This window comes from Anopheles ziemanni, chromosome 3, assembly GCF_943734765.1.
Source record: "Anopheles ziemanni chromosome 3, idAnoZiCoDA_A2_x.2, whole genome shotgun sequence".
NCBI lineage: Eukaryota > Metazoa > Arthropoda > Insecta > Diptera > Culicidae > Anopheles > Anopheles ziemanni.
In genome coordinates, this window is record NC_080706.1 from 86,874,445 (window position 1) to 86,888,205 (window position 13,761).

The 13,761-nt window shown below is 42.1% G+C and overlaps 1 protein-coding gene across 1 annotated transcript; it reads right to left on the reverse strand.

Annotated features, from left to right (window-relative positions):
- Positions 1–2,581: 2,581 nt before the first annotated feature.
- LOC131289962 (uncharacterized) lies at positions 2,582–13,333 on the reverse strand. The gene is made up of 4 exons (XM_058319316.1): positions 13,112–13,333; positions 11,795–11,913; positions 3,179–3,272; positions 2,582–2,839 (listed from the first exon to the last, which is right to left on the reverse strand). Exons 1-4 carry the CDS (start codon positions 13,331–13,333, stop codon positions 2,582–2,584), a joined length of 693 nt encoding a protein of 230 aa, XP_058175299.1.
- Between the last annotated feature and the right edge of the window lie 428 nt (positions 13,334–13,761).

Genomic DNA, 13,761 nt, shown 5'->3' on the forward strand with positions numbered 1-13,761 from the left:
CTTCTATGCTAAACGGTGCTTCCCGGCGCCTCGCCGCGAGTCCGTGGACAATTTTAAATTCTAAATACGCTCTGCTCGTCGGCAGCTTTTTTTTTTCAAGTAGGATTGCAAACGGCTCGAGCCTAAATACACGTATCAAGCAGTTTATATTAGATTGATTTAAATATCTTCTTCGCAGCGATCGGGCCTGTATGGTTTGATTTGTTTTCTTGTGCCTTTCAAAGAAGATGCAGAACGTACGCTTTGTGTCGGTTCCGGGGGCCATGGCTGGAATGAAATGAACCCCGTTGCCTCACAAGTTCGCTTGTTTTATGCTTGGTTTAGCTTTGATTTGATTAGGTTTGGTTGTTTGCTCATTTCCTCCATGGTTCAACAGCGCGATCCGCCAAGCCGTGCGAACTATGCGTGCGAACGTAGTTTCCTGCGACCATAAAAGCTAAGCCTACTCAGGGTCTATAATTTTCTTTGGTGTGCAAAATTGTATTCAGTTCCTGCGTTTGTGCTTGCTAGTTGGTTGCTTGAGGGGCTTGGAAAACGATTGTATCAAAGCGCTCGAAGAATTTAGAGGTCCTAGTATCGCAATCGCCGGAAGCATCCCTAAGTCGCTCACAGCTACAATTTGAGATTGCAAATGGTTTCCCGTAATATCGATTGTATGGTTGTTAGGCGTTCGAGGGTACGTATGTTGCGTGGGGAAGAAAAGCACCGAAGAAAATCTTTAAAAAAGTGAGCTGGAACGAATTGCAAAGAATAAGGTATCCCTGTCTGTAGTGTTGTTGTTGTTCTCTATCATTTAACGAATCCGCTGAAAATGAAAATGTTGAACGGTTTCCATCGATTTGTAAGTTGTTTTGCAATGGCAATAGAGAACAAAAGAGAGGAAGAGCCACACCCGTATCCGCTTTATAGTATAAAGTTCATTTCTACAATCCGTTTTTTTCACGTCAGTCACGACCGTTTTTCGCATCCTGAGGGGGGACGCGTCTTGTGTAACTAGACAACTATTTGTTATGGACGTTAAATACTGGCAGGACGTTAATGTTCATCGTGTTACGTTTTGATGTTTGAACGAGCTTGTCGTTCGGTATAAGATTTGCGTTTGCTTCATAACCAAGTTCCCTATTCCATTCTCTTTTAAAGTGAAAGGAAATCAGGAGAACGCTCTGAAAAGAAGGAACTATTACAAAACATTTTTATTAAGCGATACAACAGTCAATATAAGAAAAAACAGAAGCAAAACTTAAAACATATACTACGATTGGTTCAAACTCTGAAAAAATAAATCACCACGAGAACTAGAAAAATAGGAACACATTTTAAGGGATACAGAAATGCCTTACGTTGCATATTCGAAAGCAATGCAGATGAAGAAACTGTACAGCGTTTCATGCCTATTCGATAAGTTTTCTCTTCCGGCAAACTTCACTTTGCTCGTCTGCCTCACTCAGCCTATCAAGCGAAGGTTTCTATGTACAAAAAGTGACCGGTACAAAAATACTTTCCTACGGTTTTTTTCTATGGCGTCGAAATATAGTCTCCCGTTTGCACCCTTAGGAATGTTTCCACCCAACGACCGACGCGTTCACTAAGGTAGCGTGTTTTCGTAGGATGTTTTCTCTACTGGAAAATCAACAAACTTGGAACTTTTTGGCGAAAGCGATTTTCACCTACCGTGGCCGCATGATTGTTGTTTTGCTTTTCCATTTTATACTTTCCAACAATTTTTGTTTTCCTCGCTGATGACGATCATCGATTTATTCTTTTCTCTATTTTTGTTTCAACTTATAATCAAATCATGGGTAAAAAATGTTTTATTCACCGCACGCTCTACCCGATGCTTATTTCCTATTATCAGTATCGCTTTATGTGTTGTTTTGTGGCCGTTTGATTTTGTTCCGTTTTATTTTGATTTTCATATTTCAGGTTATTCTACTGCAGCGCTTTGTTTCGGTTGAGTTATGGGTTTGTATTTATTTCCATCTAACGATACTGCGCACTTTTGTTGTTGATTTTGTTGAACTGTTTTATTCCCACTGTCTAGCTGTTTGTTATGTTACGTGTGTATAGGAAGCGGCTGAAAATCTATTAACTTTCGTTGGCATTTTGTATGCTTTAAGCCCATTTCGTTTTTTTTTGTTAGATTTATTTGATTATATGCCATTCTTTTATGTTTCATAGTACATTTATTTTTTAAATCTGTCGTTCGGTTTGCCATGTTTTGTTTTCCCTTGATTTGCATGAGTTCAGCAAACTCCATCAGTTAGTTGATCGGTAGCAATATTTAGAGGAACGAAACAAAAAAGATCATCACCAGTACTGAATCTGGTTTTAAACCGAATTGATATCCATGTTCTGCCATATCTAAATACCTTATCATCGATTTACTCCACGTAGAAGTGTATTCACTTGCACTATTCTGTGCATTAAATATCCTTCTCATCTTTTTTTCACCACATTTTAAACGGGTCGTCAATCCGGTGGAAAACAATGATAAGCCAACGAAACATAATTCTATTTTCGGGTCCTTTTAGGATGATCATCAAAAGGAAAATGTTTACGACCTTTCAGCTTGTCGTCGTTATCATCGGTTGAAGAGAAAATCGATGTAGGTGTGTTGTGTTTTGTTGTTGTTCTTACTTGCACCACCGCTACCGCCACCAGCCGCCCCAAAACCCCCACCGTGATGCCCATCGTGTTCGTTGGAGGGCCAGCAGCGTCGGATGACGGCAAAGTGGGTGGTTTGGAACTGGTTCGTCCGCTCGCAGCCCCGCTCCAGCGTGCCCGTCAAACAGTAGCCCATGTTGTAGTCGGCCAGACTAATGTTGGACGATAGGTAGAGCTGGGGATGGAAAATGATGAACATGAAAAATAAAAAAACAACCCTTACACGAAGGCGAGCCGTATAAGCAAACAAGGGTTAATTTAATGATACGGTCCCCGCGGTGTTGCGTGACATTCGAGATGGCGTATCATTGACCGATGGGTTGGTCCTGTGCAAATATTATCAACAATCCTTTATTGAAACCTTGCGAGAGCATGAATACACAACTTTATGTTTAACGACATCAGCGATGGCCAATATGAATAACGAATGTTTTCCATTGGGAAATGTTCCAAACATGAACTAATGGTGCTATTCGCTTAGAATAAAACATTGGTGGAGAAGTTGTTGTAATACCTTAAAGTCTGGATCCGGAACTCGCCTCTTGAAGGTTCCTACAATAAGGAGTGCACCATCGCCAGCAACGATCATTTTCCCATGCGTTGTTTGTCTGTAATTAGTATGAAATTAAACGAACTATTTAGATTGCAAGGAGTGAAAAATGTTTTAAATTTTCGGTTCACATATATTTTGGCATACATTTATCGTAATCTATGTAGACGATTGTGCTATCTTTTGTTGCATCTTTGTTTGGTTTAAATGCAAAACATGCAGTTGATTATTAGTTGAAGTTATTAAGAACTTTTTAAGGTTTTAATTCGTTTTGCAATCAATTTAAGAAATATAAAATTGCGGACCTTTCGTATGAAAAGTGATATTATTTTAAAACAATTTTAATACAACCCGGGTTTCAATAAATCTTACTTATCTAATCTAATTCACTGTTGTTTAAAATCTATAAAAATATTATCAATAAATCTAAACACACAAACAAGTTGATTCTAACAGAAGATAACCTTCTGTTGCTTCAGATTGGCCCGTTTTGATTTGTTGATTTATTCGCTTTGGTTTTCCAGCTTTCCCAAATTTCCCCGCGGCCGAGTTGAGTTGAATATCAAAGCAACCGAGCAGGCCTTGAAATGGAAAGTGTTTCCGGCGGGCTTCAAGAAAAACTTTCCGTCCCGCAGTTGGCAAGGGAAAAGCCGCTGCGGTGGGGCAGGCGTTTGCAGGAAGGATTTCCAAATGACTTGGTTTAATTTGTGAATGTTTTGCGCAGAATTATGACATAATTTCACAAGTTGTCGTAGCGCGACGCCGTTGCTTAGGGAAGGCAAATGAATGGCATGCCGGGTTCCCGCAAGCTTTCGGCTTGAGCGGGAGCCTTGAATAAACACCAAAGGCAAAGTGGTTGGCTGAGCAGAACCGGAGGAAAATAAAAACTGGAAACACCCAACACTCTGCGCCGCTCGTTGCGGTTTTTCCGACGACGACCAGAGCTTCGGCTGGCGTGGGTGTGGAAGCCAGATTTAAATTAGGTGGTTCGCCGCTCCAGGATTACCGTCTCCACAGCGACCGGCTCGGCAGCAGCGCAGTCCCGGGGCACGGCTAATGAGATGCTGTATTAAATTACTTGCTAAATTTAGTCCTCTCTTTTGAGGTTCTCGGTGGGTGCCCTTTTTCGGCGCTTAAGAATGAGCGGCGAGCCTGCCTTGCTTTTCTCGCCGTTGTCTTGGATACGCGCCTGCCTGGAACGCGTCAGTTTGGGTGGTTTCGGAAGATCGGATGCGAAGCCTCGTTGTTAATAGCTGCAAAGCGCGGACGGTTGGTGGTAAATTAAAACGGACACTCTTTCTAATAGCTGTTGACACTAGGGAAATGTATACGTCTTTAAGATAAAGAAGTTTACGCAGCGAATGAAAGATGAAAGCAGTTTGGCAAATCGCTGAAAGCTGAGATTAAGGTTACGTTTGAGGTGCCATAGTAGATTTATATGACGCGTAGGACAAGCTTAATTGTTTCGAAAATAGATTATATTCACCTTTGCAAATGACATTGAGTTCAAACAAGATTTTTTCTGATAAAACAGATACATCAACGCAACTTTGTTCGAGAATTTTAAACTGTTTTAGGGAAGTTTTGTAGTTCTCAATCTTGCTTTCATATCATTAAGTAGACTAATTATTTTTAGCTTTAAATAAGTCTGGTCTTTTAACTTTTTTATACCATTTGATTTTAAATCCCACAAAAGTAAGGTAACTTAATGGAAAATATTGCGTAGAGTTACACATAGATTTATAACTGATCATTCAAAAAGTCATACTTAAAAGTGCTGTCTTTTTTTGTAAAGAAATTACACAAAAACACAAACGGGCTTAAATTTAGCAGTCACTTACGCAGATAAAGATGTCAGTGCCGAACGAATTGAAATCCGAACAGCATCGAAACCTTTTTCCCAAACAGCTCTCAGGCGCGGCGGCAAAGGAAAACGTTTCTCCGTGGAAAAAAGGACCAGTCAGCCCCCGAGGGTATAATTTTCAACTTCCCGCAGCAAAAACACACATAAAGCTGTGTGTTCGTTTTTCTTTCGTTTCGTTGGAAACATCTCGGAACCGGACGGAGGATTGGCGAATCCTTGGTGGGGGAGGGGCGAAAGTAGACACATTTTCTCATAAATGGACGGCTCCTCATATACACACTCGCACGTAGGTTGCTTGAAAAACGCCAAACGACTCGTTTGGTCGATCGCCAGCAACGAATGGTTTCTGTCGTTTGTGTGTGCGTGTGTAGGAGTTTTTTTTTTTTGGTTTTGGCAAAATGCTTGGACTAGTTCCAATAACGTTTTATTTGTTCGGAAGCGTTTTTCCGTAGCATTCGTCGTTGCGTTTGTGGAAAGGCAGCTTTCCACACCCGCCGGAAGACTGACCTTTCGTGGGAATAAAACCTTCCCCGGGGCGGACCGGATGAAGCGGGAAAGGGAGAGAAAAGCGGACGATTTCGGTGAAAGGAAAACAAATATCGCTCCGGCCGTTCCCTGGCGGGCCATGACGACGATGAGGCCATGTCCTTTCCGCTTTGATGTGCAAGAAGCATCCTTTTTTCGCTTCATCCTTCGCCCAACGCCCCCGGACACCGCTCGCACCCCTTTTTCGCTCGAAGACTCTCCGGGCCAAATAGGTTGTTTTTATTGCAATTTTCTGTTTCTTGCTGGCCAAAATGCTGAAAGTCCTCGCCCGCTGGAGGCTTCCGACGAGCCATCACCGGCTTTCGTTCGATCGTTCCTTTTCAATTATTGTTATGGCCTTGTTTATGGCTCGGCACCGTTCTGTCATTCGGAAGCGATCTACGAGGCTGGTTTTACAACTAGGTTGAATTATCTTGTGAAGCGGTATGGGCCAAGTTTACTCGTAGAATAAACCAACGGATCAGAGTCTTCGTGGTTTCCCCCAGAAGAACCTCCGGGACTAACGAAATCGTTACATTTGATTAGTCTTGTCGAGAATAACGTGAAATTTACGTATTTATCCTTTTCTTTTCTTATCCGAAAGAACGTCAGAAGACACTCCCCATGTTGAAAATCGTTAAATTATCCTTCGCCTTGCCACGCGTTGGGCTGTAAAGTGAACATTTTAATTAGACGAATTGACACTTTCGTAATTTATTTCTGTTGATATTTCATACAACCTTCTGTGATTAAGGGACAGGGTTTTACCAAGAGAGGAATGAGATTTCTTGGAATTGAGCATTTCGTAGGGATCTGACAACGACATTAAACGATCGCAAACACGATAAGAGAACCTTCCTTCTAGTGAACTAGTATTTCGACTGGTTTGACTATCGTTAGTGCTTCATTTGAATGTTGTTTTCCTTTACTCGACTTCCTCGCATTTTCCATTTGGCACGTTACAAAAAGAGTCCTTCTTTCCCACTTTGGAAAATAATCAACTAAATGTAAATTTTATATCACTCATCAGCATCAGTGACATCGGCATTAGTGTTGACACTTTTCGCAATCACCGCCCGTCTGATAAATGAACGCCTTGCTGACGGAACGCGTCGAACGGGGAAATGGATTGAAATAAATTTAATGAATCCACGACGGATAAGTTTTATCACGTAGCGGTGGCAACAAGGAAAAGGAAAGCAGAGGAAACGTGTGGAAAGGGAAAGAGTAAAGATTGATTGTGCTAAAATTACACGAGAAAATGGATCATCCATCGAAGGGACACTTAGCTTGATTGGATGAATTACTTTCAGAGAATATTTGCGAAAGTATTTCATGAAAATTCAATTCCATCAACGCTTCCTCCATTTTATAAATGTCCCTGTTGTGTCGTTGTTTGACAATTTAAAATCAACCATCATTAATCTTCCATCGTAGGCCCCTTTAAGGTATTGTGCCAGCGTTATCCTTCAAATGGCTCCATAAAAACCTGACCAGGCAGGTCACAATCGCCAGCCAACATCAATTTCCACACTCATTGTTAACTCAATCACTGCCCGCCCGCGACCGAAGGAAAATCAACCACCAACGGCCACCGTGACAGGTCGTTAGGGTCAGACCTTCGGTGGCGAATGGAAAGATTACGCTGGTAATTAATTCAGGCACAACAAATTAAAACTTTGGCCACGTGCAGGTATTTACCAAAAAAAAAGCGAACACACAATTGGAAAGTGGAAACGGAAAATGAATCGTCTCACCGTTTTTTATTTCCAGCTAGCTCGACTCGGCGTGGAAAGATTTCGATGGCGCACTGGAACTAATTATCTGAAAAATTCTGCCCCCGATGGGAAAATGGCTGTTAGAGGGAAACGCTCACGCGACGCGCTTTCCATTACTAGCTGTTTTAATTTTGGGGCGGACCGCTGCCGGGAAAAACGCCAACGGTAAAAGCCTTCCATTGCATTTTTATGTCTTTCGAAGTATCCCTTTTTATGGTGTTTACTTTCACTTCCTCGCTTTTCCGCTTCCTTCAACACCGAACACCCCCGGAGGGAGAAAAGTCAACGGTGTGGTTGGCCATTATTTTATTCGCTTCCGAGCACTTCCACCAATGCAAGTCCCTGCTTCATTTCCTACTGCTGCTGCTGGTGTAAGAACTTCATTTGATTGCTCTCCGCTTTCGATGCGGATTTTGGAGAAGAAGTTCGTCTTCAGCGCGAAACCACCTCGGACCACCGGAGTGCCAAGAAGTCATTCTCATTAGATGCCCTAAGAAAATCTTTCCTCGACCTTTTGCGAGCACTTTGCCCAACGTCCAACGAAAGCAGAACAAACCTTACATTCCAAACCGAGCCTTTCGAAAGATCCAGTATTTGAATTGGAAAAAAGGTCCTTATTCGAGGTGCTTCAAACCGTCGGCTAGCGAAAGGAGTAACTTTCCCTTGGGCTCCCTTGGGAAAGGAGGCAAAGCGTCCCACCACAAAGGATAATTATCTCCATTACATAAACAAAAAGGGAAAACGGCCGTCCACGGGGGCAGACACCAAAGTTAACAGGGTGGAAAAATTGACATTCCACTGTCGAATCGAGTCAATGTTATGGACAAAAGGAAGTTGCCCATTACGGTGCCACTGTTTTGGGTTTCGGAGCTGGTCCTGTGACGGGGAAAAACCCCTACCCGGCGACACGATGGCGCCATGCTAAGCAAACACGGTCGGAAAGTATCCGAAACCTTGGGCCGTCCCATGGTTTGAACCCGACCCGGTTGAATTTAACTTTTTCCCCGAGCGGAACGACAAAAGCGGTCGCCTTCCGTTGGGGGAGGGGGGACGTGTTTGCCCCGCGGTGCCGGGAACGAGTTGTTGAATGTAGGAACCGAAACGGCGGAAGCACATACAAATATCGGAGGCGGGAAAGCCGAATTTCGGAAGACAAATTTGCCGATCCACAAATAAACCCAATCACTGCCCCGAAGGGTTTTGCGAGATAATCCGCTCCGCGGGTTCCGGGAAACCGACGGCGGCCGTTTCCCTTTGGAGATCGATGGCCATCCTCCCCCGCTCGGAAGCTGGGGAGAGTGAGAGAGAGGCTTACAAAGCTGACTTTCCGCTGGCCAGGGGTGGGGGGGAGGAAAACAAGTTGGCAGGAAAAAATATGGAAATGTGAAACGATTTGTCATTGCGACGGTATTATGCGGAGGATATCCTACTGGAGCCTTTTCTCCTTCCGTTCCGGCCATCCCATCCCCTTCTTTTGTAGAATATTGAATATGGGAGGAAAATATTAATCATCTTCGGCAAACATGGACAATGTATCGCCTAGATTGCGCCTGTAGCAACCGCTTTGGTGGCAGTAAATCTTGCGGCAGCTTAAACTGGGGCAGAGATTGCGGCGAAAGTGGGTCAGTGCACGATCGAATGGGTTAGACGTGAAAACTAAGCATGCATATAGAGAAGGATTTAGGGGGAAGGCATTTCTTCGTATTCGCAGCAGGGTATAAGAAAGTCTTTGAAAAAGTGGCTCGTAAGTAGTTTTTGTGTGCAACAGCAGTTTTTATGAGACCCAAATAGAAGTCTAGAAAACAAGGATGTCGCAAGACCTGGATGTTTCAAAATTATTGGTCAGCTACATGGGACGTGATTGTATAAGATCCTAAATTGTTATTTCAACTGTAAGCCTACGTTCCAATGATACTAACACAATGTTCATAGTGTGCTATTTTAGTAACAGAAACATAAATAAATCAACTAATATTTTTGAAAACTAAAACGAACTCATCGACAACATAAAATACCATTCCTAAAACAATGTAAGAATAGATTTTGATCAGTAGCTTTTAATTCTAGAGCGAAACAAATGATAAAATGATAAAAAGAGCATAAATTATTCATAGAGAGCACACTTCACTTATCGACCTTCTGAACCAAATCGTAGAAAGATTCCTATTTGGTACATATTTAGACTTTTGTTGTATCGTCTAGCCTAAAAAAAACTGAGCTATGTGTATTTATTTGTGAGATACACATGTGTTCCTATTAAGATTGTGTATTTGTTTTGACTGAATTACGACAACACAACCTTACATTTAGTTCACATCCCTAAAGCAGAAGAATTTCATTTCCATTTAGTTTACATCTGTGCAAACAGTGCACGTATTTTGGGAAGATTTCTTCACGACCAGAACACACAAGCAAAGTAAGTCAAGTTTATTGACTTCGTATGTTTGAGATCTTGCGAGTATTTGGATCTGGTCTCGTTCAGAGCAAGACTGAGTGGAATATCAAAAAATGGCCATCACCAGCAGAAGTGTTTGAAGACAACTGCAGATATTAGAAGATTGAATAAAATCGTAGAATTATAGCTGGAAATGATAGAGCTAACTTATTCACCTAATACTCCAACTTGATGACTTAATTAGATGGAGAATTGAAGGAAATCTGCGATTATCATGTGAGATGCATGAGCTCGGATTTTAACAATCTTTACATTTGTTCAAAGTAATAGATATTCATCATCAACTACACGAACGGGAATTGTAAAACTCTTTTTTTCTATTTTCTTAACACTTTGTTATTTTTCAAAAGTTTTTGTGTTTAATGATTTTAATTCTTGATGTTCTATTTTCCAGTATTTAGTGGTTTTAATTTAAGTTTTTCTTCGAGAGCAGTATTATTTCTATCTCGAAACATCATAATGGATTCCACCAGCGTCTTGTTGGACACCAACCAATAACGTATTATCAACACTGCTACCATCAACTCCCCCAGCTTCCATACCCAACATCCCCACGGAAGCGTACGGATGGAGCAGGAAAAATTGCACCCCGACGAGTGCTACACAAACACATCACCGTTGCGCACGCTCGAGAGGGCAATTTGTGACAATTGCAAGTGCCAAAACCCCGGAGCCCACAAAGAAGACCACCTAAGCTCGGCCGAACCGGTTCGACACTTGCCATCAGCCATCACCATCTCAAGCACTTCCGAAGGACGGAAAGCTAGAAAAAGAAAGAGTTGAGGCAAAAATAACTTCACGACTTTCGTGAACGACGTCCGTCGGCTGTCGGCTGTGTTGAGGAAGTCTTTTTTTCCTAGCCTCAAGTGTGCGCCGTATGTTCTGTTTGCTTTCGCTTTGCGACACGGAACGATAACCATCTGTGGACGGGACGAGCTTATTCTTCCTTTTTCATATGGTTTCCGTTCGCTTGTTAAGATCTCGGTTGGTGTTCTTCAACAGGCTCGTTGCTCGAATCGGAAGTTATCAAAACGAAGCACCTTCTAGCTCACTATCGTCGTGGTTTATTGAAGGTGTTCGACGTTGAGTGTGACTTTTTTATTCGACTGTTTAGTTTAATTGTCATGTCTGCGGGGGACCGGCCGATACCATTTTTTTAGTACCAGTTGCGTTCTTTGTACATGACGTTTTAAACTTCTTCATAGGGGAGTCGAAAGAAATTATGGGTTTGTTATATGTCACTTCTAAAAAGCGTACATCCTGACAACATCATAAAGTGCATATTATACTAGCATACAGTTCTGTTCACATCTCCTCCCCACAGTTTTGTCCTTGTCCTCTTCAAATGGAACAAATTGAACTCACACTTATCCTTGGTGACAATATAACAGCACTATGCCAAACATTGCCCTTATCCATACACCCTTCCTGAGCGCATCGTTGTGGCATGTTGCAGCAGGCGTCCGAGTACTTTCCATACAAACTAGTTCAAACGGTCATCGCCGGAACTCTCAACTGACACGTCCCCATGTTTTATTTCTTCATTTTCATTCGGAAAACTGTGTCACATCGACGGCAGCTGAGTGGGAGTGTGTTTGTGGGTGGCAAAAAGGAAAAAACAGCTTCCGTTGTCACCATTTCATATTTATGCAACGATGAAAACTGCCACAGTCGCATCTCCGCATGTTCCGCCAGCGGAACGTGTTGCGTGTGCAGCACAATTTTACGGCACAAAATTCAATAATTTATTGTCAACACTTGGCACGGAAATGGATACGGTGAGATGTTCTGTTGTCCGACATCGATACGGATCGGTGATGGACTTGGTGAGGTCGTGTTCGGGAGCACAATTTCACAAACTGTCCGAGTCGGACGGTTTGTTGCTTTCCCTCACTTGATCGATCCATAATTTGTAAACAAAACGTGTCGGAATGGCATTCCAGCAAACGCTTACTTACTTCCGAGAGCCGGCCACCTCCTCCACCACGCAGCGGTTCCTTCGCCAACGGCATGGCGCTATCGTCCAGTAGCTGGAAGCGGCACTGCGAGCCCATCCTTCTTCCGGGTACAGCAGAACCTGTGGAAGAGCAAACGAGACGTTCAAGATCCGTATCCGTTTTGTCGGCACGAGCATTAGTGCTGGATTAGTGACCCGAGCAGCACTGATGTGTAGTGTTTGTGCATGTGTGTGATTGAGCTAATTTTTGTTTGCCCTAGAATGAAACCGCCTTTCCGGCCTTCCGAGAGTGCGACTGTGTTGTGGTTCTAGAAAACTAAAACTAATAAAAACCGAAAACTCATGTACTTCAATGCTTCGTACTGCAGAACGGGACCGGTACAGTAACTACGTTATGAAGAAGGGAGGGAAAAAAATGCTACGAGTCATCCTTCAACCGGGCGCTAATCCTGAAAGCCCCTCCTAAAGGCTGGTGATAATGACGACGGGCTAAGTGAATTAGTCCCCCGAAAGACGCTCGGGCGGGGTAGGACCTTTTAAGCCGCGTTAATGTGGTTCATCGTGATAATGGAATTAAATTGAATACAAAGAAGCTAGAAGAGAACGTAAAATTTCAGTTTTGCCGCGTCAATGGTGGGGTGTGTTAGCGAGTTCTTTATTAAGTTTTTTGTTTCACAAAGATAGCTATAAATTAGTTCATACAAGATTTGAAACAAAACATGTTGGACATAAACTAAACTTGTACTTCTTTTATTTGCTTAAACAAGTATCTTAGTTCACCAACATGGTAGTGAAACTTCTATAAGCAAACTTGGATACTGAGCTAAAAACATGTTTAATACACTCTTACCATTCAAAATCAACAATTTTTTATTTTGTTCTTATAACAAGTGAGTATGTATAGCTTGTTACTTGAAATAATTGTATTTTATTTAGAAAACGAACACTATTTTATTGGTAAAATATTAAACCAAATGATGGGACTTATTCTGGTAAGTGAAAGGATGACAAACTTTATCTTTTGAGGAACCGAATTAAGAGAAGCCGAAACAACACTTAATCATGAATTTGTCAACTCCAAGGTTTTAGGATCAGGAAAAGTAAGAAAAAAGTTTAAGAACTGCTAAAAATAAACTACTTTGGTTCTCTTGAAGGTTCTTTTAAAATAATCTTTTAAATTAAAAAGAATTACATATTTTTTGGAAAATGGAAAACATATTATACATATGTTTTGGAAAATTTAAAAACGTAAAAGCTTCTGTAAATGTTACTACCTAATATAATTTGTATAGTAATAAAAATACGTATAAGAATATACCTTGTTCGGATAACCGTTGTATCGTAGCAATTTTTTACAGCACTTTCCCCGACTTTCGAAATATATTTCGGACGGGGGTCTCGCTGGCGCTCGATTGAGCACGCAGCATCCGACGTGAGTGGGTGACGCCGGCGGGTGGAAAAACGCCGATGCAAACGTCCGGTCACTGCCCTTGTCGATGGTGGCGATTGTGGCCGTGGTCGAGGCCTTGAAGTCCATCATCCGTCGCGAGCCTGGGACCTGGGTGGTCTGTAAAATAATAGGACACGTTTATAACAAAAGACAATAATCATTAAAGGGGCATACAAATGAAATGTGTTTTAAATGTTTATTGCATTAAGCATAAAGTAGGAAAATAGGACAATATATTCACAAACTTAAGGAGGGCACAATTGTTTCACATTTAAACACTATCTTATGCTACGGGACATATTAATGTTGCTTTGTCCGAAAGGTTTTCCTAGATCTTCCATTTAAACCGAAATGGCAGGCCTCCCATTTCCCACCGTACACATAGAAAATTGGATCAGCTCACCTGCTTCCCTGCTCGTAAAGATCCCATATGGATGGCCGGTGAAAATAGCCGGGATAATCCGGTACACTCGGAAAAGCTTTCGGGTTCGTGCCCGTGTGTGCCCTGGTTGCACACA